This window comes from Heteronotia binoei, chromosome 9 (genome assembly GCF_032191835.1).
Source record: "Heteronotia binoei isolate CCM8104 ecotype False Entrance Well chromosome 9, APGP_CSIRO_Hbin_v1, whole genome shotgun sequence".
In the NCBI taxonomy this organism is placed as follows: Eukaryota; Metazoa; Chordata; class Lepidosauria; order Squamata; family Gekkonidae; genus Heteronotia; species Heteronotia binoei.
Window position 1 is genome coordinate 118,407,644 of NC_083231.1, and position 23,338 is coordinate 118,430,981.

Consider the following 23,338-nt stretch of genomic DNA (forward strand, 5'->3'; position numbering starts at 1 on the left):
CTACACCAAACTGGCTCTCCAATTTGGTCTAGCAAAGGTAAATGAAAGGAGACTTTAATCTCACAAGAAAGATCCCCCTCTCATTTAGCGTTTTGTGCTTCATTTTTTCCCCATCCTCTTTAGAAAAGATTTGCAAAGATGCATATCCCAGCTAAGGTTTTCTGTCACCAGCCTTCACAGGTAGGAGGGATGGTGAAGAAGCATGAAAAGGGGTGATTCAAGTTTCCGAGTCTGAAAACCTGATGGGTGAGTACGCCCACGGGAAGCCGTGCCAAAAGGTTTGTGTGACCTTTTGAATTTAATACGTTCTTCGCAGAAATGCACACGGCGAGACAAAGGCGATCTCTTCGAGGGGAGAAGCAAAACGGAAGAGATTGGATGGCACCCGGTAAATGTCATCCAACGCCATGGTGTGAAGTTGTGAAGCTGCCTTAACACTGAATGGGACCACCTGTCCATCAAGGTTCGTATTGTAGACTCGGGCCGGCAGCCGCTCTCCAGGGACTCAGGCTGAGGTCTTTCACATCACCACCTTCTCCAGGCGGCTCAGGCTGAGGTCTTTCACGTCTCCCCCTTCTCTAGGGGACGCAGGCTGATGTCTTTTACATCACCCCCTTCTCCAGGGACTCAGGCTGAGGTCTTTTACATCACCCCTTCTTTGGGACTCAGGTTGAGGTCTTTTACATCACCACCTTCTCCAGGCGGCTCAGGCTGAGGTTTTTCACGTCACCCCCTTCTCTAGGGACTCAGGCTGAGGTCTTTTACATCACCCCCTTCTCCAGGGACTCAGGCTGAGGTCTTTTACCTCACCCCCTTCTCCAGGGACTCAGGCTGAGGTCTTTTACATCACCCCCTTCTCTAGGGACTCAGGCTGAGGTCTTTTACATCACCCCCTTCTCCAGGGACTCAGGCTGAGGTCTTTTACCTCACCCCCTTCTCCAGGGACTCAGGCTGAGGTCTTTTACCTCACCCCCTTCTCCAGGGACTCAGACTGAGGTCTTTTACATCACCCCCTTCTCCAGGGACTCAGACTGAGGTCTTTTACATCACCCCCTTCTCCAGGGACTCAGGCTGAGGTCTTTTACCTCACCCCCTTCTCCAGGGACTCAGGCTGAGGTCTTTTACCTCACCCCCTTCTCCAGGGACTCAGACTGAGGTCTTTTACATCACCCCCTTCTCTAGGGACTCAGACTGAGGTCCTTTTACATCACCCCCTTCTCCAGGGACTCAGGCTGAGGTCTTTTACATCACCCCCCTTCTCTAGGGACTCAGGCTGAGGTCTTTTACATCACCCCCTTCTCTAGGGACTCAGGCTGAGGTCTTTTACCTCACCCCCTTCTCCAGGGACTCAGGCTGAGGTCTTTTACATCACCCCCTTCTCTAGGGACTCAGGCTGAGGTCTTTTACATCACTCCATTCTCCAGGGGCTCAGGCTGAGGTCTTTTACATCACCCCCTTCTCCAAGGGACTCAGAGGTCTTTTACAGCACCCCCTTCTCCAGGGACTCAGGCTGAGGTCTTTTACATCACCCCCATCTCCAGGGACTCAGGCTGAGGTCTTTTACATCACCCCCTTCTCTAGGGACTCAGGCTGAGGTCTTTTACATCACTCCCTTCTCCAGGGACTCAGGCTGAGGTCTTTTACATCACCCCCTTCTCCAGGGGGCTCAGGCTGAGGTCTTTTACATCACCCCCTTCTCCAAGGGATTCAGCCTGAGGTCTTTTACATCACCCCCTTCTCCAGGGACTCAGGCTGAGGTCTTTTACATCACCCCCTTCTCCAGGGACTCAGGCTGAGGTCTTTTACATCACCCCCTTCTCCAGGGACTCAGGCTGAGGTCTTTTACATCACCCCCTTCTCTAGGGACTCAGGCTGAGGTCTTTTACATCCACCCCCTTCTCCAGGGACTCAGGCTGAGGTCTTTTACATCACCCCCTTCTCCAAGGACTCAGGCTGAGGTCTTTTACATCACCCCCTTCTCCAGGGACTCAGGCTGAGGTCTTTTACATCACCCCCTTCTCCAGGGACTCAGGCTGAGGTCTTTTACATCACCCCCTTCTCTAGGGACTCAGGCAGGTCTTTTACATCACTCCCTTCTCCAAGGACTCAGGCTGAGGTCTTTTACATCACCCCCTTCTCCAGGGGGCTCAGGCTGAGGTCTTTTACATCACCCCCTTCTCCAAGGGATTCAGGCTGAGGTCTTTTACATCACCCCCTTCTCCAGGGACTCAGGCTGAGGTCTTTTACATCACCCCCTTCTCCAGGGACTCAGGCTGAGGTCTTTTTACATCACCCCCTTCTCTAGGGACTCAGGCAGGTCTTTTACATCACTCCCTTCTCCAGGGACTCAGGCTGAGGTCTTTTACATCACCCCCTTCTCCAGGGACTCAGGTTGAGGTCTTTTACATCACCCCCTTCTCCAGGGACTCAGGTTGAGGTCTTTTACATCACCCCCCTTCTCCAGGGACTCCAGGCTGAGGTCTTTTACATCACCCCCTTCTCCAGGGACTCAGGCTGAGGTCTTTTACATCACCCCCTTCTCCAGGGACTCAAGCTGAGGTCTTTTACATCACCCCCCTTCTCCAGGGACTCAGGCTGAGGTCTTTTACATCACCCCCTTCTCCAGGGACTCAGGCTGAGGTCTTTTACATCACCCCCTTCTCCAGTGACTCAGGTTGAGGTCTTTTACGTCACCCCCTTCTCCAGGGACTCAGGCTGAGGTCTTTTACATCACCCCCTTCTACAGGGGGCTCAATTAACCCCTTCTCCCCACTTATTCACCCCCTACCCACAAACAATTCTGTCGAGATCAAGTTTCTCTTCATGGAGGAAGGCAGTCCAACAGCGTGGCCTACCTGGTTCAGTAGGGTCCACTCAGGCAGAGAAACGTCTTTCCCAATACCTGCTGCCCGAGATTCTTTAACTGGAGATAAAATTTGAGACCTGCTGTGTGCAAAGCAAGCATGGGTCTCGTCTTGCTGAAGAAGAAGAAGAAGAAGAAGAAGAAGAAGAGAAGAAGAAGAAGAAGAAGAAGAAGAAGAAGAAGAAGAAGAAGAAGGAGAAGAAGAAGAAGAAGAAGAAGAAGAAGAAGAAATGCAGATTTATACTCGCCCTTCTCTCTGAATCAGAGACTCAGAGCGGCTTGCTATCTCCTGTATCTTCCTCCCCCCCACAACAGACACCCTGTGAGGTAGGTGGGGCTGAGAGGACTCTAGAAGAAGAAGAGGAGAAGACTGCAGATTTATACCTCACCCTTCTCTCTGAGTCAGAGACTCAGCGCGGCTCACAATCTCCTTTATCTTCCTCCCCCACAACAGACACCTCGTGAGGTGGGTGGGGTTGAGAGGACTCTAGAAGAAGAAGAGGAAGAAGATTGCAGATTTATACCTCGCCCTTCTCTCTGAGTCAGAGACTCAGAGCGGCTTACAATCTCCTTTATCTTCCTCCCCCAACAACAGACACCCTGTGAAGTAGGTGGGGCTGAGAGGGCTCTCACAACTGCTGCTCTTTCAAGGACAACGCTGCGAGAGCTATGGCTGACCCAAAACCATTCCAGCAGCTGCAAGGAGGAGTGGGGAATCAAACCCGTTCTCCCAGATAAGAGTCCCTGCACACTTAATCACTACACCAAACTGGCTCTCGAGAAAGTGGGCAGTAATATAGAGAAAGTGGGCAGTGAGTTAGTATGTAGAGTCATGGAAATATAGAGAAAGTGGGCAGTGAGTTAGTATGTAGAGTCATGGAAATATAGAGAAAGTGGGCAGTGATCTAGTATGCAGAGTCATTGAAATACAGAGAAAGTGGGCAGTGAGCTAGTATGTAGAGTCATGGAAATACAGAGAAGGTGGGCAGTGAGTTAGTATGTAGAGTCATGGAAATGTTTTTTTAGCAGATTAAAAGAATCACAAGGGGAGGGGAGATGCTAAGAGACCCTAACTTTTAAAAAATGCCCCTCACCAACTTTTAAAATCCTGGCTGCAGGCTTGAGGGGCACCACGTTCGGGACCCCGGTTTATGTGGTAATAGCAAAAGGCTGGACCGCATGGTCTGTTCAAGGTCGCCCTGAGAGCCTATGGCCGAGCACGGATTTCAAACTAACTTTCCAGACTGAGGGTAGCAATCTGCCGGGGCACGCTGCAAGCCAGCCCATTGGCACGTTTCAAATATTCATATTTAAGCACTGGAAACTCGCAGCGCTGAGAAAATAATTGCCACGTCTACTAGGAACCCGGCTGCAAAAACGACTCCTGTAATTAAGAAAAATGGAGGCTACGTATCTGAGCGATCACCTCTCAGTCTGATCCCCTCCCTAATTTATTATTATTATTAATAAATTTATATCCCACATGCTCAGCCGGGGGGGGGGGGCAGAAAAGAGGTTTTTCGCAACAGCTTGCAAAATATTAACATACAACAATAAAATGTTTAAAACAACCTCAAGCCGGCGGCTGTGCACTCCTCGGCATGGCATTGATTTCTCCCCTTTCAGCTCCTTCGAACAGCTCTGGGATTTAGTCGAGTTCTGCGTTTCCGTAATCACAACACCTGCGGCCATTAAAAGATTTGCCACAATGCATCTCTCCTGGGTGCTTTTAAGAGAATTCGTGGAATACCGAAAAGAATCACGGTATCGTGCTGGTCTCTGCCTTGTCATTATGCAATTATTCTTTTTTTTTTCTTTTTCTTTTTTTTTTAAATCCCCGCTATCGTTTAAGAGATTTAAATTCTGGCCACATGAGGCAGAACTCAGCACTGAGTATGACGATGCTACTGAAGATCTGAAAATTCTCCAAACCGGCAGTTAGTCCTCCATTCGACTTTTATGTTATGGCAGGGCAGTATGTCCTGATTTTTTCAAAAGTATAAGGAATAAAATGTACAAATTACCTCACAGTTTCCATGTATCTGATGAGTACAGCCTCCCTCCCCATTTTTCTGAGCCCCTGGTCACCTTTAGAATTATGAGGCGATGGGGCGACCACAAAATGTCTGCCGCCTGAGGCAGAACCTACTATAAAATGGCAGCCATGGGAGGAGGAGCCAACTACAAAATGCCAGAGAGTAAGCTCACGCTCGCCTCTTCAACACTTAGGGCAGAAGCTCTGATTAACAGCATTCTTTTTAAAAATGAACATACTGTTTTAACAATATTTTCTTGTATACACACAGCCTATCTTCATTTATACATGGCTTCTCTTATGTTCTTATGTGACAGAGAGTGTGGGACTGGATGGGCCACTGGCCTGATCCAACATGGCTTCTCTTAAGTTCTTATGTGACACAGAGTGTTGGACTGGATGGGCCACTGGCCTGATCCAACATGGCTTCTCTTACGTTCTTATGAGACACACAGTGTTGGACTGGATGGGCCACTGGCCTGATCCAACAGGGCTTCTCTTATGTTCTTATGTGACACAGAGTGTTGGACTGGATGGGCCACTGGCCTAATCCAACAGGGCTTCTCTTATGTTCTTATGTGACACAGAGTGTTGGACTGGATGGACCACTGGCCTGATCCAACATGGCTTCTCTTATGTTCTTATGTGACACAGAGTGTTGAACTGGATGGGCCACTGGCCTGATCCAGCAGGACTTCTCTTATGTTCTTATGAGACACAGAGTGTTGGACTGGATGGACCACTGGCCTGATCCAACATGGCTTCTCTTATGTTCTTATGTGACACAGAGTGTTGGACTGGATGGGCCACTGGCCTGATCCAACAGGCCTTCTCTTATGTTCTTATGAGACACAGAGTGTTGGACTGTATGGACCACTGGCCTGATCCAACATGGCTTCTCTTATGTGACACAGAGTGCTGGACTGGATGGGCCACTGGCCTGATCCAGCAGGACTTCTCTTATGTTCTTATGAGACACAGAGTGTTGGACTGGATGGACCACTGGCCTGATCCAACATGGCTTCTCTTATGTTCTTATGTCTGGGGGAGTAATGCTCTGTCTTCTTGGTGCTTGCGGGGGAGGCAAAGTGGAAGGGCTTCTAACCCCACTGGTGGTGGTGGACCTTCTGATGGCACCTTGGATTTATGGCCACTGTGTAACACAGAGTGTTGGACTGAATGAGCCATTGGCCTGATCCAGCATAGCCTCTCTTATGTTCACTCGTGTATTTGGATATTTGCAGGCTACAAACTGCAACTGTTAGTATCCAGTATGCGTGATACAGATGCACAATGATGCAAGCTGGGCTCAGGGGGACTGGCAATCCACAGGCCCTGATCCAAGTTCTCCTGTTGCATGAGAAGAGGGCTGAAGATTTAACCCTTCAAGCAAAACCACCGAAGCCCAGTGAATAGCTAGATTCGAGTCCAGAAGCACCTTTGAAACCGACAAGATTTGGGGGGATAGAATCACAGAGTTGGAAGGGACCTCCAGAGTCACCTAGTCCAACCCCCTGCACAATGCAGGAAACTCACAAATACCTCCCCCTAAATTCACAGGAACATTGCTGTCAGATGGCCATCGAGCCTCTGTTTCAAAACCTCCAAGGAAGGAGAGCCCACCACCTCCCGAGGAAGCCTGTTCCACTGAGGAACTGTTCTAACAGTCAGGAAGTTTTTCCTAATGTTGAGCCAGAAACTCTTTTAATTTAATTTCAACCCAATGAATCATAGAAGAATCATAGAATCCTAGAGTTGGAAGGGACCTCCAGGGTCATCTAGTCCAACCCCCTGCACAATGCAGGAAAACTCACCAACACCCTCCCCCTAAATTCACAGGATCTTCATTGCTGTCAGAGGGCCATCTAGCCTCTGTTGAAAAACCTCCAAGGAAGGAGAGCCCACCATCTCCCGAGGAAGCCTGTTCCACTGAGGAATCGCTCTGTCAGAAAGTTCTCCCTAATGTTGAGCCGGAAACTCTTTTGATTTAAGTTCAACCCTCTGGTTCTGGTCCTACCTTCCGGGGCCACAGAAAACAATTCCACCCCATCCTTTCTAGGACAGCCCTTCAAGTCCTTGAAGATGGTGATCCTATCACCTCTCAGCCGCCTCCTCTCCAGGCTAAACATGCCCAGCTCCTTCAACCTTTCCTCATAGGACTTGGTCTCCTGACCCCTCACCACCTTCGTCACCCTCCTCTGGACCCGTTCCAGCTTGTCTACATCCTTCTTAAAATGCGGTGCCCAAAACTGAAGACTCCAGGTGAGGTCTTCCCAGAGCAGAGTAAAGCGATACCATCACATCACGGGATCTGGACGCTAGGCTTCTGTTGATACTGCCCAAAATTGCATTTGCCTTTAAACTCTGGGAGCTTTGACCCTCAAAAGCTTATACCCCTCCCCCAAACCTGCTGGCCTCTTGAGGTGGTACCGGATTCGAATCTAGCTCTTCCACTGCAGACCAACGTGGCTACCCTGTGAAGCCCTCAAGTGACACAGCTGTATGGTGGGTTTCAGCCGCTGCACAACATCTGTCCGTAGATAGTGCCTGATTATCAAAGCAACATGGATCTCTTCTACCAAACTAAGGAGCATTCATTGAAACAAAATAAGAAAGAGGAGAAGTCACGCACCTTAATGTAGTTGAGCAGTTCCGTGAGGAAGCTACGGGACTGGGCACAGCAAGAGAAACAGTTGTTAATTCAGACTTGTCGGAGGCACGAGGAAACAAAACACATGCCGCAACGAAAAACAAGAAGTTACAAAAAAACAGATCACGGCTGCAAACTGCTTGCAAAAGGAGACAACTGTAAGAAGGGCTGGGGCCCCCCACTTCATGCAGCACCCCACCTCCCACAGAGAGCCAGTTTGGTGCAGTGGTTAAGTGCGCGGACTCTTATCTGGGAGAACCGGGTTTGATTCCCCGCTCCTCCACTTGCAGCTGCCGGAATGGCCTTGGGTTAGCCATAGCTCTCGCAGAGCTGTCCTTGAAAGGGCAGCTTCTGGGAGAGCTCTCTCAGCCTCACCTACCTCACAGGGTGTTTGTTGTGGGGTGGGGGGAGAAGGTAAAGGAGATTGTGAACGCTCTGAGATTCAGAGTACAGGGCAGGATATAAATCCACTATCATCTTCTTCATACCTATCACCTCCCCGCCACCTCCATCCAGAGGGGTCCCAGTCCTCACCTGAGCACATCCAATGGTGAGTGTTTGGAAAGTCTTGCAAACAGCAGGTAGTTCCCAAACTCCTACAACTGAATACCCCCGGGGGAGGGAGGAGGGAAGGAATGCTAGTCACACTGGCCTTTGGATGGGGTAGAAGAAGAAGATATTGGATTTGTATCCTGCCCTTCACTCTGAATCTCAGAGCGGCTCACAATCTCCTTTACCTTCCTCCCCCACAACAGACACCCTGTGAGATTGGTAGGGCTGAGAGGGCTCTCACAACAGCTGCCCTTTCAAGGACAACTCTGCAAGAGCGATGACTGACCCAAGGCCATTCCAGCAGCTGCAAGTGGAGGAGTGGGGAATCAAACCTGGTTCTCCCAGATAAGAGAGGTAGCCACCAAAAAAAAAAAAGGGGGGGGGGAGCTACGGGCAACCGTACCTGAGTTCAACAGGGCACCAAAACTAGCTCACCTCAAGGCAGCCTTCCTTAGTATCCAATGCTGCTGACTCCTGGAGATGAAGTGAATATTCCCCCGCAAGCCCTTTTTAGACCAACCCTTGGATTGTTGGAAATGAACCCTTGGGAGGCCCTCTATAGTCTTGATAGTGATATGATGATGATTTTTTTATTTATATCTCACCCTCCACTCCGAATCCCAGAGTCTCAGAGCAGCTCACAATCTCCTTTCCCTTCCCCCCCCACAACAGACACCCTATGAGGTAGATGAAGATACTGGATTTATATCCCGCCCTCCACTCCGAAGAGTCTCAGAGCGGCTCACAATCTCCTTTACCTTCCCCCTCTCCCACAACAGGCACCCTGTGAGGTAGATGAAGATATTGGATTTATATCCTGCCCTCCACTCCAGTGAGTCTCAGAGCGGCTCACAATCTCCTTTACCTTCCTGCCCCACAACAGACACCCTGTGAGGTAGATGAAGATATTGGATTTATATCCCGCCCTCCACTCCGAAGAGTCTCAGAGCGGCTCACAATCTCCTTTACCTTCCTGCCCCACAATAGACACCCTGTGAGGTAGATGAAGATATTGGATTTATATCCCGCCCTCCACTCTGAAGAGTCTCAGAGCAGCTCACAATCTCCTTTACTTCCCCCCCCCCACAACAGACACCCTGTGAGGTAGATGAAGATATTGGATTTATATCCTGCCCTCCACTCCAAAGAGTCTCAGAGCGGCTCACAATCTCCTTTACCTTCCCCCCCCCCCACAACAGACACCCTGTGAGGTAGATGAAGATATTGGATTTATATCCTGCCCTCCACTCCAAAGAGTCTCAGAGCGGCTCACAATCTCCTTTACCTCCCCCCCCACAACAGACACCCTGTGAGGTAGATGAAGATATTGGATTTTTATCCTGCCCTCCACTCCAAAGAGTCTCAGAGCGGCTCACAATCTCCTTTCCCTCCCCCCCCCCCCACAACAGACACCCTGTGAGGTAGATGAAGACACTGGATTTATATCCCACCCTCCACTCCGGAGAGTCTCAGAGCGGCTCACAATCTCCTTTACCTTCCCCTCCCCCCCACAACAGACACCCTGTGAGGTAGATGAAGACACTGGATTTATATCCCACCCTCCACTCCGGAGAGTCTCAGAGCGGCTCACAATCTCCTTTACCTCCCCCCCAACAACAGAAACCCTGTGAGGTAGATGAAGATATTGGATTTATATCCCGCCCTCCACTCCAAAGAGTCTCAGAGCGGCTCACAATCTCCTTTACCTTCCCCCCACCCACAACAGACACCCTGTGAGGTGGGTGGGGCTGAGAGAGCTCTGACAGAAGCTGCCTTTTCAAGGACATGTCTGTGAGAGCGATGGCTGACCCAAGGCCATTCCAGAGGAGTGGGGCAATCAACCTCGGTTCTTCGAGAGAAGACTCCACACACTTAACCACTACACCAGACTGGCTCTCAGTTATAACAGTCAGGCACTCCAGTCGTGACCCTGAGGCTGAGCAAACAGGGCAACTACTTCCCGGTTCACAGTCAGCTTGCCTGACAAGGGTGCATTCAAAGCAGCGGGTGGACAGGGTGTGTGGCACACTCAGAGAAACCCTGGTGGCATCGTGGCGCAGAGAGCGTGCTCCTAAGATATGAGGCAGGTGGGATATAAAACAAGGAACTGCTGCTGGATGTGCTGGGAGTGGGACGGTGCCACTTGCATCCCAAAGGGAATGAACTGCCCGATCGCCAGATACTCAAGTTGTTGTGCTTTCTCTGGCTGAATCTATCTATCTATCTATCTATCTATCTATCTATCTATCTATCTATCTATCTATCTGTCCGTCCATCCTATCCGTCCATCCATCCTATCCATCCATCCATCCATCCATCCATCCCATCCATCCATCCATCCATCCATCCATCCCATCCATCCATCCTATCCATCCATCCATCCTATCTATCCATCCTATTTATCCATCCTATCTATCCATCATCCATCCATCTATCCATCCATCCATCCTATCTATCTATCCATCCTATCTATCCATCTATCCTATCTATCCATCCATCCTATCTATCCATCATCCATCTATCCATCTATCTATCCATCTATCCATCCATCCATCCTATCTATCCATCATCCATCCATCTATCCATCATTCATCCATCTATCCATCATCCATCCATCTATCCATCATCCATCCATCCATCCACCCACCCACCCATCCATATATATCAAGAGCAACAGTCACACAAGCTACATGGCCGAGGACCTGCCTACCTTGGGGACCGTCTCTCCCCGCGTGTCCCCCAGAGGGTATTCAGATCGGGAACGCAAAACCTACTATCGATCCCCCGGCCGATGGAGGGCGAGACTGAAACCAACCAGAGGAAGAGTTTTCTCAGTCGCTGCCCCCTCCCCTTGGTGGAACTAACTGCCGGAGGAGGTCAGAGCCTTGCGGGACCTCGCCCCGTTCCCCAAGGCCTGCAAGTTTGGAGAGCCAGTTTGGTGTAGTGGTTAAGTGTGTGGACTCTTACCTGGGAGAAGCGGGTTTGATTCCCCACTCCTCCACTTGCACCTGCTGGAATGGCCTTGGGTCAGCCACAGCTCTCTTATCTGGGAGAACCGGGTTTGATTCCCCACTCCTCCACTTGCAGCTGCTGGCATGGCCTTGGGTCAGCCAGAGCTCTCTTATCTGGGAGAACCGGGTTGGATTCCCCACTCCTCCACTTGCAGCTGCTGGCATGGCCTTGGGTCAGCCAGAGCTCTCTTATCTGGGAGAACCGGGTTGGATTCACCACTCCTCCACTTGCAGCTGCTGGCATGGCCTTGGGTCGGCCATAGCTCTCTTATCTGGGAGAACCGGGTTGGATTCCCCACTCCTCCACTTGCAGCTGCTAGAATGGCCTTGGGTCAGCCATAGCTCTCTTATCTGGGAGAACCGGGTTTGATTCCCCACTCCTCCACTTGCAGCTGCTGGAATGGCCTTGGGTCAGCCAGAGCTCTCTTATCTGGGAGAACCGGGTGTGATTCCCCACTCCACCACTTGCACCTGCTAGGTTGGCCTTTGGTCAGCCAGAGCTCTCTTATCTGGGAGAACCGGGTTTGATTCCCCACTCCTCCACTTGCAGCTGCTAGAATGGCCTTGGGTCAGCCATAGCTCTCTTATCTGGGAGAACCGGGTTTCATTCCCCTCTCCTCCACTTGCACCTGCTGGAATGGCCTTGGGTCAGCCACAGCTCTCTTATCTGGGAGAACCGGGTTTGATTCCCCACTCCTCCACTTGCACCTGCTAGAATGGCCTTGGGTCAGCCACAGCTCTCTTATCTGGGAGAACCGGGTTTCATTCCCCACTCCTCCACTTGCAGCTGCTGGAATGGCCTTGGGTCAGCCATAGCTCTCTTATCTGGGAGAACCGGGTTTGATTCCCCACTCCTCCACTTGCAGCTGCTGGAATAGCCTTGGGTCAGCCAGAGCTCTCTTATCTGGGAGAAGCGGGTTTGATTCCCCACTCCTCCACTTGCAGCTGCTGGAATGGCCTTGGGTCAGCCAGAGCTCTCTTATCTGGGAGAACCGGGTTGGATTCACCACTCCTCCACTTGCAGCTGCTGGCATGGCCTTGGGTCGGCCATAGCTCTCTTATCTGGGAGAACCGGGTTGGATTCCCCACTCCTCCACTTGCAGCTGCTAGAATGGCCTTGGGTCAGCCATAGCTCTCTTATCTGGGAGAACCGGGTTTGGTTCCCCACTCCTCCACTTGCAGCTGCTGGAATGGCCTTGGGTCAGCCAGAGCTCTCTTATCTGGGAGAACCGGGTGTGATTCCCCACTCCACCACTTGCACCTGCTAGGTTGGCCTTTGGTCAGCCAGAGCTCTCTTATCTGGGAGAACCGGGTTTGATTCCCCACTCCTCCACTTGCAGCTGCTAGAATGGCCTTGGGTCAGCCATAGCTCTCTTATCTGGGAGAACCGGGTTTCATTCCCCTCTCCTCCACTTGCACCTGCTGGAATGGCCTTGGGTCAGCCACAGCTCTCTTATCTGGGAGAACCGGGTTTGATTCCCCACTCCTCCGCTTGCACCTGCTAGAATGGCCTTGGGTCAGCCACAGCTCTCTTATCTGGGAGAACCGGGTTTGATTCCCCACTCCTCCACTTGCAGCTGCTGGGATGGCCTTGGGTCAGCCATAGCTCTCTTATCTGGGAGAACTGGGTTTGATTCCCCACTCCTCCACTTGCACCTGCTAGAATGGCCTTGGGTCAGCCAGGGCTCTCTTATCTGGGAGAACCGGGTTTGATTCCCCCCTCCTCCACTTGCAGCTGCTGGAATGGCCTTGGGTCAGCCATAGCTCTCTTATCTGGGAGAACTGGGTTTGATTCCCCACTCCTCCACTTGCAGCTGCTGGAAGGGCCTTGGGTCAGCCATAGCTCTGGCAGAGGTTGTCCTTGAAAGGGCAGCTTCTGTCAGAGCTCTCTCAGCCTCACCCACCTCACAGGGTGTCTGTTGGGGGGGAGGAAGATAAAGGAGATTGTGAGCCGCTCTGAGTGGAGGGCGGGATATAAATCCAATATCTTCTTCTTCTGCAAGACAACATCATTTCAGCTTGCCTTTAACTGAACTGCCGATGCATTAGCATAAAAGGAGCACTGAATGGCACTGGAAATTAAATGACACTGGCCCCAAGTTGTTTTGAATGGTTCAAATCGTTGAACTGATGAATTGTTTTAAACGTTTCATTAATTATTTGTTTGCATTGCTTTACTGTGATTATTGCTTTTACTGTTGTTTGGTGCTACGGCAGGGGGGGCAGGATATAAATCTAAGAAATCCAATCAAGCTGGCCCAGAGTCACTCACCTCTTCCTCCGACATGGCTTCATCGACCCCTTCTTCTTCCACGACAAAGCTCTCCTTCAGCTTGAGGTATTCCTCGTGCTCCCGCAGCTCCTCCTCCTCTTTGGCCTTCCTCTTCTCTTCTTCCTAGAAGCACGACAGGATTCATTTTTATTAATTTTTTTAAAAAAATATTAATGCTTACCTTGCTTCAGCGGGGTGCAATTGAACGACAGCAAAACTGGCCACCGGAAAGAGATCAAAGTCGGTGCACGTTACGTTTTTCGAAAGCGGCGCAAAAAATAACCTCTCGTTTGCAGCTTTACCAGCAGCTGGAAAAGGAAAGGCCCCCTGTGCAAGCACCAGTCGTTTCTGACTCTGGGGTGACGTTGCTCTCACAACGTTTTCACGGCAGACTTTCTTACGGGGTGGTTTGCCATCGCCTTCCCCAGTCATCTACACTTCCCTTCCCCCCCCCCCCAGCAGCAAGCTGGGTACTCCTTTTACCGACCCTGGATGAGTCGACCTCGAGCCGGCTACCTGAAAACCCAGCTTCCGCTGGGGATCGAACGCAGGTCGTGAGCAGAGCTTAGGACTGCAGTACTGCAGCTTTACCACTCTGCCCATGGGGCTCTTAATGCCCTAGGAAAGGGAAGGGAAAGGTCCCCTGTGCAAGCACCAGTCGTTTCTGACTCTGGGGTGATGTTGCATTACAACGTTTTCATGGCAGACGTCTGACGGGGTGGTTTGCCATTGCCTTCCCCAGTCATTTACGCTTTCCCCCTGGCAAGCTGGGGACTCCTTTGACCGACCTCAGAAGGATGGAAGGCTGAGTCAACCTTGAGCCAGAGACCTGAAAACCCAGCTTCCACCGGGGATCGAACTCAGGTCGTGAGCAGAGCTTAGGACTGCAGTACTGCAGCTTTACCACTCTGCGCCACGGGGCTCTTCGATGGCCATCTAGCTTCTGTTTAAAAACCTCCAAGGAAGGAGGAAAGGAAAAGGAAAGTTCCCCTCTGCAAGCACCAGTCGTTTCCGACTCTGGGGTGATGTTGCTCTCACAACGTTTTCACGGCAGGCTTTTTTACGGGGTGGTTTGCCATCACCTTCCCCAGTCATCTACACTCCCCCGCCCCAGCAACCTGGGTACTCATTTTATCGACCTCGGAAGGATGGAAAGCTGAGTCGACCTCGGGCCGCCTACCTGAAAACCCAGCTTCCGCCGGGGATCGAACTCAGGTCATGAGCAGAGCTTAGGACTGAAGTACTGCAGCTTTAACACTCTGCGCCACGGGGCTCTTACGGGACAGTTGAGTGTGGCAGCTGAAGGGCCACTAAAAATCAGGCCCTGCTCCACAAGAAAGAGTCAGGCATCCATTTGTTAGTTCACAAACCAGGTTTTTAAATTTCAGAGCGACTCATCCCCCCAGCTTACCTTGCCCTGGGGACGGGGTTCAAATTCACCCGAACCAGGAGACGACGCTGGGGAAATCTCTCCTGCTTTGCCCTGTTCATTTCACCAGCTGTGCCTTGAGCAGTCTCTCTCCCTCTAAAGCACAGGAACCAAAGCTCTGAACCACAGGTATGCTCAGGCTACCTCCTGCAGCGAGGGAGACTGATGGTCTTATAACTCCTTTGCACATTTGCATATGCTTGTTTCAATCACTCTGCAGAGAACAGGAAGTCCCTCCCTCCCCCACCCCACCCCACCCAGCAGATCCTTTTGCAGTTATCAGGTCTGGCCATGAACTGGTGCAAAACTGAGAGCTAATTTCTGAACTCCACAAATCGCTGTTGCCACACAATTAGCCTTGTTACCCTCACGGCAGAGTGGCTGCAGCATTCTCTCCACAAAGGCTGGGTTTGGGAGAAGCTCAGAAGCTGCAGCCAGGACAGAATGTGTCAACTGGTGTACCCATCAAGGCCCGTACAAAAGGCTGATTGTTTTATTCCTGCCAGAGGCTCCTGGTTGGCTTTCAAGCCAAACTCAAAGTCCTGGTTATGATCTGCGAAGCCCAAACAGTTTGGGACAGTCCTCCTCCAGATAAGCCTAACTGCGGAGCAAGGTTCCCTCTGAGCCGCAGTGTCTTGTGAGCAAAAATTCTACTTTGTGAGCTTCTGGCATTAAAGCTGTGAGCTGCTGCATCAATTAGTGTGCTCTGGGGCGACCCTTCCCGAGCTAAGACAAGAAGGTGTGAGGCTAAAAATCTGTGAGCTAGCTCACGCTCACTCAGCTTAGAGGGAACAATGCTGCAGAGACAGTTAGATATGGCTCTGCTTTCTTTCCCACTTCTGTCCAGGGAGCAGTAGATGGCTACACAAGGCAGGGCCTTCTCAGTGGCGGCACCCAAGTTCTCTCTCCTGTGAGAGGTCCATTGCAGCACTCTCTCCGCAGACCTTTTGTTTGACCTGGTGCTTCAGTTTCACCTCAGGTCTGGGGCTTTTGGCTACTTACCTGCTGCTGTCTTTGCTCCCATTATTATTTTAATAGTAGAAGAAAAAGATGATATTGGATTTATAACCCGCCCTCCACTCCAAATCTCAGAGTGGCTCACAATTTCCTTTATCTTCCTCCCCCACAACAGACACCCTGTGAGGTGGGTGGGGCTGAGAGGGCTCTCACAGCAGCTGCCCTTTCAAGGACAACTCCCACGAGAGCGATGGCTGACTCAAGGCCATTCCAGCAGCTGCAAGTGGAGGAGTGGGGAATCCAACCTGGTTCTCCCATATAAGAGCCTGCACGCTTAACCACTACACCAACTGGCTCTCTACTATCTAGTAGTTAGTAACTATATATATTCTTAGGTATAGTAGCTACTAGCTACTATATAATAGTATATATATATATAAAAAATATATAAGAAAAGCAGTGCCGGATTAAACCCTATGGAGGCCCCTAGGCAGTCAAAATCTTGGGAGCCCCCTTGCAAATTACCTCAGAGTGCCCGGCATGCCACCAGCGACCCCCACTGCAGCCTACAGGCACCTTCTCAAAAGCCCCTTTGACAAAGCTGCAGGGGAGAAGCAGAGAGAGACAAACTAGGCAATGATGCAAAAAGCAGCCGCACCAGGCAAGTCAGGCAAAAAGTGGCTCAGTTGCTGGCTGCGTGTGCAGGCTGGGAAGGCTGCAAGCAGGGGAGAAACTGGGAGGGGGGGGGAGCCGGCCTGGGGCTCTAAAGGTGTGGGGGCCCATAGGCCAGTGCCTAGTTGGCTTAACTGTTAACCTGGCCTGAAGAAGAGCCCTGCTGGATCGGACCAATGGTCCATCTAGTCCAGCATCTTGTCTCACACAGTAGTCAACCAGTTCTCCTGGATAGTCAACAACAGGGCACAGGGGCCAAGGCCTTCCCCAGATAAGAACATCAGAAGAGCTCTGATGGATCAGACCAGTGAGGGTCCATCTAGTCCAGCATCTTGTCTCATGCAGTGGCCAACCAGTTCCTCTGGAGGGCCGACAACAGGGCAGAGAGGCCGAGGCCTTCCCCTGAGGTTGCCTCCTGGATTTGGGATTCAGTGGTTGACTGCCTCTGAATGTGGAGGTTCCTCTCAGTCACACTGGCTTGTAGCCACTGATAGATGGACTTATCCTCCATGAATCTGTCTAATCCTCTTTTCAAGCTGTTTATTCATGTGGCCATCATGTGTTTTTTGGCCACTGTGTGACACAGAGTGTTGGACTGGATGGGCCATTGGCCTGATCCAATATGACTTCTCTTATGTTCTTATGTGACACAGAGTGTTGGACTGGATGGGCCATTGCCCTGATCCAATATGACTTCTCTTATGTTCTTATGTGACACAGAGTGTTGGACTGGATGGGCCATTGCCCTGATCCAACATGGCGTCTCTTATGTTCTTATGTGACACAGAGTGTTGGACTGGAGGGGCCATTGGCCTGATCCAACATGGCGTCTCTTATGTTCTTATGTGACACAGAGTGTTGGACTGGATGGGCCATTGCCCTGATCCAATATGACTTCTCTTATGTTCTTATGTGACACAGAGTGTTGGACTGGATGGGCCATTGCCCTGATCCAACATGGCGTCTCTTATGTTCTTATGTGACACAGAGTGTTGGACTGGAGGGGCCATTGGCCTGATCCAACATGGCGTCTCTTATGTTCTTATGTGACACAGAGTGTTGGACTGGATGGGCCATTGCCCTGATCCAATATGACTTCTCTTATGTTCTTATGTGACACAGAGTGTTGGACTGGATGGGCCATTGCCCTGATCCAACATGGCGTCTCTTATGTTCTTATGTGACACAGAGTGTTGGACTGGAGGGGCCATTGGCCTGATCCAACATGGCGTCTCTTATGTTCTTATGTGACACAGAGTGTTGGACTGGATGGGCCATTGCCCTGATCCAATATGACTTCTCTTATGTTCTTATGTGACACAGAGTGTTGGACTGGATGGGCCATTGCCCTGATCCAACATGGCGTCTCTTATGTTCTTATGTGACACAGAGTGTTGGACTGGATGGGCCATTGGCCTGATCCAATATGACTTCTCTTATGTTCTTATGTGACACAGAGTGTTGGACTGGATGGGCCATTGCCCTGATCCAATATGACTTCTCTTATGTTCTTATGTGACACAGAGTGTTGGACTGGATGGGCCATTGCCCTGATCCAATATGACTTCTCTTATGTTCTTATGTGACACAGAGTGTTGGACTGGATGGGCCATTGCCCTGATCCAACATGGCGTCTCTTATGTTCTTATGTGACACAGAGTGTTGGACTGGATGGGCCATTGGCCTGATCCAATATGACTTCTCTTATGTTCTTATGTGACACAGAGTGTTGGACTGGATGGGCCATTGCCCTGATCCAATATGACTTCTCTTATGTTCTTATGTGACACAGAGTGTTGGACTGGATGGGCCATTGCCCTGATCCAACATGGCGTCTCTTATGTTCTTATGTGACACAGAGTGTTGGACTGGATGGGCCATTGGCCTGATCCAATATGACTTCTCTTATGTTCTTATGTGACACAGAGTGTTAGACTGGATGGGCCATTGCCCTGATCCAACATGGCGTCTCTTATGTTCTTACATGACACACAGTGTTGGACTGGATGGGTCATTGGCCTGATCCAACAAGGCTTCTCTTATGTTCTTATGTGACACAGAGTGTTGGACTGGATGGGCCACTGGCCTGATCCAACAGGGCTTTTCTTATGTTCTTATGTGACACAGAATGTTGGACTGGATGGGCCATTGGCCTGATCCAACATGGCTTCTCTTATGTTCTTATGTGACACAGAGTGTTGGACTGGATGGGCCATTGGCCTCATCCAACATGGCTTCTCTTATGTTCTTATGAACATATGAAGCTGCCTTATACTGAATCAGACCCTCGGTCTATCAAAGTCAGTATTGCCTACTCAGACTGGCAGCGGCTCTCCAGGGTCTCAAGCTGAGGTTTTTCACACCTTCTTGCCTGGACCCTTTTTTGGAGATGGCGGGGATTGAACCTGTGACCTTCTGCTTACCAAGCAGATGCTCTACCACTGAGCCACCATCCTTCCCCTGTCTTATGTGACACAGAGTGTTGCACTGGATGGGCCATTGGCCACATCCAACATGGCTTCTCTTATGTTCTTATGTGACCCAGAGTGTTGGACTGGATGGGCCATTGGCCTGATCCAACAAGACTTCTCTTATGTTCTTATGTGACACAGAGTGTTGGACTGGAGGGGCCATTGGCCTGATCCAACATGGCGTCTCTTATGTTCTTATGTGACACAGAGTGTTGGACTGGAGGGGCCATTGGCCTGATCCAACATGGCGTCTCTTATGTTCTTATATGACACAGAGTGTTGGACTGGATGGGCCATTGGCCTGATCCAACAAGGCTTCTCTTATGTTCTTATATGACACAGAGTGTTGGACTGGAGGGGCCATTGGCCTGATCCAACATGGCGTCTCTTATGTTCTTCTGTGACGCAGAGTGTTGGACTGGAGGGGCCATTGGCCTGATCCAACATGGTGTCTCTTATGTTCTTATGTGACACAGAGTGTTGGACTGGATGGGCCATTGGCCTGATCCAACAAGGCTTCTCTTATGTTCTTATATGACACAGAGTGTTGGACTGGAGGGGCCATTGGCCTGATCCAACATGGCGTCTCTTATGTTCTTCTGTGATGCAGAGTGTTGGACTGGATGTGCCATTGCCCTGATCCAACATGGCGTCTCTTATGTTCTTATGGCGGAGAGAATAATGTACAACGCTTAGTGCAGGGGTTTTTTTAGTCTGTAGCCCCCTTTGAAATTCTGACACAGAGTGGTGGGTGAAGCCACAAAATGGCCACCACAGGAGGCTCAGCTGACCACAAACTGGCTGCCACAGGAGGCTCAGTCAGCCACATATCGGCTGCCACAGGAGGCATATTTAAGACCAACGAGTTCTAACGTTTTAAGCACGTTTGAAGTTTTAAAAATATATATATTTGTGTTTGTGTTCTTTATAAAAATTTATCTCTCTGCTACCTAATCTTAAATAGGTACACCCACGGCCCGGCCCAACAAGGTCTCATTTATGTCAGATCCAGCCCTAATAACAAAAGAGTTCGACACCCCCGCCGTAGTGTGATTTTAACTGGCAACGGTGCGTGCAAATTAAACCCAGAGCCGTATCTCCCCTTCAAGCATTTTGGAAGCTGAATTTGTAAGAGCCTTAACTCCTCAACTGAAGCCCCTTTTTAAAAAAAAATCCTGGGATATTAGAAATGCATCCATTTCGAATCGAGGCTTCCTGGTAACAGAGAATCTTTGCAAAGTGGAGAAAGACCAAGCAAAGAAAGGTAGACTTTTTTTTTTTTTTAAAAAAGCAAAGCCTCGTGGGATGCCAGTCAGAGGACAATCAACAAAAAGGGATCACAGTTAATAAGTTAGGCAAGAAAAGAAACAAACGCTGTGATGTGCAGGCTAGCAAATATTTAACGAAACCATTTAAAAACCTTTGTAAATTATCTTTATATACTTCGTATTATAACAGAGGCCCATTCTCATATTTCAATATAAGAAGAAAAGTCCTGTGAGCACCCGGATATAGGCTCATTTCGTCAATGGACTTCCTCAGGAGTAATCCTTCCTAAAATTCTCCCGGGGTGACCAGCCCCTCGTAACAACAACTCAATATAAATGCTCTTCTGCAGCATCTTCTAGGCCAAATTCTCTCATCCACTCAATGACGCTTAAGTGCATATATTTGGAGCTAAAGCCAATCCTAACTTATTCTTTTAACGGGATGCACAGGCCTTCTGGAGTTCTGCTGGCCTTTGTCGCTCCCTGCAGTCTTTTTATTCAAAGCAAGCTGTTCTTTTAGATGGCCAATCGCTCTTCGACTCTCCAGGATTATTTATTTTCAATTCTGATTTTGAGCAAGCCCAGGCCTTGGATTCAGTGGGAGCTCACAGGAGCGCAGCCCCTGAACCTTTCTAAGAGTCCCACCTCCTTGTCCATTGAATAGTAGGTGCAGCTGCATAACAATCCCTGGATGAGCTCCACCACCTGTGTTTCTACAGAAACGATCCCTGTATAGATCTGGAAGCAGGTGGATTGGGGCGAGCCAAATGCAGACAAAAAGGCATTCTGCGTATGCTCAGGGAACGTTTAATGCTCTAGTCCTGAAGTGCTACTGATATGCAGGGAGTACAGAAGGTCGCTTTAAATATATCAGCTCCGCATCTGCCTTAAACTGTTTCCTGAAATATAATTGTCATAAGAAAACCTTACTCCTCACATACTTTTCAAATTACTTTCTCCTCTGTGGCCATTTTGAGCAGACTTCGGAGGATGGTGGAAGACGGGAGGGCCTGGCGTGACTTGGTCCAGGAGGTCGCAATAGGGTTGCCAAGTCCAATTCAAGAAATATCTGGGGACTTTGGGGGTGGAGCCAGGAGACACTGGGGGTGGAGCCAGGGGTAAAGTTGTGACAAGTACAACTGAACTCCAAAGGGAGTTCTGGCCATCACATTTAAAGGGACTGCACACCTTTTAAATGCCTTCCCTCCATTAGAAATAATGGATAGGGGCACTTTCTTTGGGTGCTCATAGAATTGGACCCCCTGGTCCAATCTTTTTAAAACCTGGAGGGTATTTTGGGGAGAGGCACTGGAAGCTATGCTGAAAATCTGGTGCCTCTATCTAAAAAAAAAAAAAAATACAGGGTCCCCCCAGAGCCTCAGACACCTGGGGATCAATTCTTCATTATTCAGTATGGGGATGGTCTCCATACGGGATAATGGAGTGCCCAGCAGACATTTCCTTCCCCCCACCCCCCGCTTTCTGATGTCCCTGAAAGGGGGGAGGGCCTCCAAACTGGGGGATCCCCTGCCACTGCCTGGGGATTGGCAACCCTAGGTCGCAAAGAGTTGGACTCGACTGGGCGACTGAATAACAACAGCCAGGCCTCGGATTCAGTGGGAGCTCACAGGAGCACAGCTCCTGAACCTTTCTGAGAGTCCCACCTCCTCCTTCTGAGAGTCCCACCTCCTTGTCCACTGAATAGTAGGTGCAGCTGCATAACAATCCCTGGAAGAGCTCCGCCACCTATTTTTGTACAAAATGACCTCTGAGCGAGCCGTGCTTTTGATAGCAAATTAGCTCAAAGCCGCTGCAGTGTATGATTTTTAAGCAGGCCAGTCCTGAGCCTCTGCTGAATGCAAAAACCTCTACTGCCGATGCCCTATGCAATACTGCCTATTGTTAGCCTGCACATCACGGTGTTTGTTTCTTTCGTTGCCAGTAAGAGGACGGCAGCTCTGCAACATGAAACTCTCGCTCTCGCTGATAAGGTGTCTGTGGTAAACCATTTCCTCCGCCGAAAAAAACTCCAAGGGCAGAAGGGAAATTCCCAGGGCCACGTCAAAGCCGAAGCAGCCAGCAGCGGCAGGGCGCGGACGTCTTGCAGAATGGAGTCTATCAGGCTGCCGGGGCTTTTTGGAGGAAACCAGCTCTTTAAAAAAAATGTATTTTCAGGTTTCCAATCCCATTAGCAGAAGAGACACTTCGAAGCTTGCGTGTGCAGAAGAGCACGAGCCACGCTCCTTCCTTCCAAGGAAAGCCAACGTTTATGCTCACGGCAGTAAAATAAGGGCCTTACCCATAAGTGCAAAACATTTCTGTACCCCCAAAAAATCATTTTAAGTCACTTTTGCTAAGGCAGGGGGCAAGAACATAAGAGAAGCCATGTTGGATCAGGCCAATGGCCAATCCAGTCCAACACTCTGTGTCACATAAGAACAAAAGAGAAGCCATGTTGGATCAGGCCAGTGGCCCATCCAGTCCAACACTCTGTGTCTCATAAGAACAAAAGAGAAGCCGTGTTGGATCAGGCCAATGGCCCATCCAGTCCAACACTCTGTGTCAAATAAGAACATAAGAGAAGCCCTGTTGGATCAGGCCAGTGGCCCATCCAGTCCAACACTCTGTGTCACATAAGAACATAAGAGCAGCCCTGTTGGATCAGGCCAGTGGCCCATCCAATCCAACATGTGTCATATAAGAACATATGAGAAGTCCTGTTGGATCAGGCCAATGGCCCATCCAGTCCAACACTCTGTGTCACATAAGAACATATGAGAAGTCCTGTTGGATCAGGCCAGTGGCCCATCCAGTCCAACACTCTGTGTCACATAAGAACATATGAGAAGCCATGTTGGATCAGGCCAATGGCCCATCCAGTCCAACACTTTGTGATAAGAACATAAGAGAAGCTATGTGGGATCAGGCCAGCGGCCCATCCAGTCCAACACTCTGTGTCACACAGAGGCCAAAAAACCCAGGTGCCATGAGGAGGTCCATCAGTGGGGCCAGGACACAAGAAGCCCTCACACTGTGCCCCCACACTGCACCAAGCAGCAAGAATACAGAGCATCACTGTCCCAGAGAGTTCCATCAATACCCTGTGGCTAAAAGCCACGGATGAACCTCTGCTCCATATTTTTATCCAATCCCCTCTT

General features: G+C 50.1%; 1 protein-coding gene across 1 annotated transcript in view; it reads right to left on the reverse strand.

The window, feature by feature from the left end:
- Positions 1-23,338, reverse strand: part of DDRGK1 (DDRGK domain containing 1) — a 64,115-nt gene that overhangs the window by 9,004 nt on the left and 31,773 nt on the right. Inside the window, exons 5-6 of the mRNA XM_060247193.1 lie at positions 13,384-13,506; positions 7,531-7,569 (exon numbers count right to left, since the gene is read on the reverse strand). Coding sequence (XP_060103176.1) covers positions 7,531-7,569; positions 13,384-13,506 — 162 coding nt within the window. The remainder of the gene's footprint in view (positions 1-7,530; positions 7,570-13,383; positions 13,507-23,338) is intronic.